Genomic DNA, 2,054 nt, shown 5'->3' with positions numbered 1-2,054 from the left:
GGGGGGGCACATGTTATGTTAAAAATAGCAAAGTCGGCCATTTTGACTTTAGTACTTTTGTATGTATTCTGTGATTTTTCTGAATAAATATGCATGTAACTGCTTGTGTGTGACTGTGTTTATTTCACAAAGCGCACGGTGACCGTTAACAATTACCACAAGGCCATTTCTCAGTGTAGCGAGCTGAACTTTTATTCATGTGTTCCCGAGGCCTGGAGGGATTTTTGGTGATTTTTACAAGCTGCTAACAGCTACTAACATGCGAAGTGGTTTCGGTCCTCGCCCCGACTCTGTCCAAGCTCATAAATTTCTCAGCGTATAATCGTTAGTTCCCCTTAGCTTTKAGCAAGTTTTGCAGAAAGTTTCAAGCACCGGTGTGGTGAATTCGATTTTTAAGAAGCCAAAGCAACCTTTAAACCAATCGTGCGACATGACTGAAATCTAGCTTGAACGCAGCCCCAGGAGTGATAAAGCCTTGTTGTAAGTTTCATGTGGATCCGCAGGGTACTTTTTGCGAAAAGCTTAAAGCAAAAAAGCGGCTCCACCGCAGCCGCCTCAGCTTTGACGAGCGAGCATGGACTCTTTTAGCCAGGTCTCCCAGCTCCGATCGTGCTCTGCGTCAACTCATCTTGTTTTTCTTCCTCGGGGTGTGCAGGGGGCGTGCTAACAGTTTCACCCCAAAATGAGTTGTGGATTTCRAGAAAAGCTATGAGCAAAACCCCCATCTACTCCACTTCCTGCATTTAAAGAGGTGGCAAATGAGTGATTCTTCCTGTTATTTCACGAGACCATGAAACCAACAAAAAGAAAAAGAAAAAAAAAGAGAGGCGTGACTTGTAGCGGCTGCAGCTGCAGCTGGGTATTATTGATTTTTTCAATTTAGATTTTTATCATTAGCAGAATTAAGAAATTTAAGTAGCATTTTAGATGTTGGTGAAGCTACTGTAATATTTGGGTTAGCTGAGCACACCACTGGAAACAAATAATCCCCAGGTCTGAAAAGTGAAGCTTTAATTGTTTGATGTGGAGACTTTTATTGCAAACTAGTAAGAGGAATGTTTGAATGCTAAATGCTAAAGGCAGCTCTTACCCCTCTGCCTTTCGGACCACCGATGCCTGCAGTGCCTCTCTGTCCCTGTGGGCCCTGTGAAAACAGAAACAATCGATGAACATATGATAAAACACAGAGAGCAGTGAATCTGGAGACTGGTGTTTAAAGAGAGTGAGGAAAAAAGGGTAAAACAATATTTTGATATTTTGGCTACCATGAGCACATCCAAACCGAAACATGTTGAATCAAAAATACGRGAGTTGAAAAGACAAACATCAGTTAAGAAGAAAACTTACAAATAACATGCGGTCAGCTAAATCAGAATTTTTAAAAGTATTTCTTTGTTTTTTTAGATTTACATGTATTTTTTTAGACAAAGACCCTCCTTTTGGAGTGTATGAAACTTACAGGTGCACCTTGCATCCCTATGTCTCCTGGACCTCCTGGCAATCCTGGATAACCCTAATAAAAAAAAGTAAAGACAGGAAGATTAGAATCTCRTAATCSAAAAGAAAATGTGGCTGACATAAAGAAATATYACTAGAGATGTGCTGCAAAGATGTGATGCACCAGTGCAGCGTGAGATCATACAGCATAAAAGTGGCTACATCTGCAACTGGAACAAATTAGATGTGTCCTGTACTGAAGTATTTTATATTACTTTGTGTTTTACTGTCCACTGTGGGTTCTATAAATGTATAATAAAGCATCAATAAATCAACCATAATTACCTGATATGATTTTTTTTGTAATCTGGGATGAAGCAGTTAAACTCAATGAGCCTGAACATCTCTTTTTAGCGACGACTTTAAAGGGATCCATGATTAGTTGTAACATTAAACTTTATTTGATAAACACTTATTTTAACTGTAAAATAAAGACTGTAAAAATACTGTAGGCTGTTTAGTTTTGCACATTTTTAAAAAGATTTAATATGAACTGAGCCATTTTATTTCCACACAAAGCATTCTGGGTAAATGATGACGTGGATAGGTCCTCGGTG

At 39.2% G+C, this 2,054-nt stretch overlaps 1 protein-coding gene across 1 annotated transcript in view; it reads right to left on the bottom strand.

Moving 5' to 3' along the window:
* col24a1 (collagen type XXIV alpha 1 chain) overlaps positions 1-2,054 on the bottom strand; it is a gene marked incomplete in the record, with an annotated part of 125,159 nt that overhangs the window by 45,131 nt on the left and 77,974 nt on the right. The window contains 2 exon segments of the mRNA XM_014023370.1: positions 1,091-1,144; positions 1,460-1,513. Coding sequence (XP_013878824.1) covers positions 1,091-1,144; positions 1,460-1,513 — 108 coding nt within the window.

Source organism: Austrofundulus limnaeus, unplaced genomic scaffold, assembly GCF_001266775.1.
Source record: "Austrofundulus limnaeus strain Quisiro unplaced genomic scaffold, Austrofundulus_limnaeus-1.0 Scaffold365, whole genome shotgun sequence".
NCBI classification, from domain to species: domain Eukaryota; kingdom Metazoa; phylum Chordata; class Actinopteri; order Cyprinodontiformes; family Rivulidae; genus Austrofundulus; species Austrofundulus limnaeus.
This window is presented reverse-complemented; position numbering and strand designations above follow the sequence as displayed.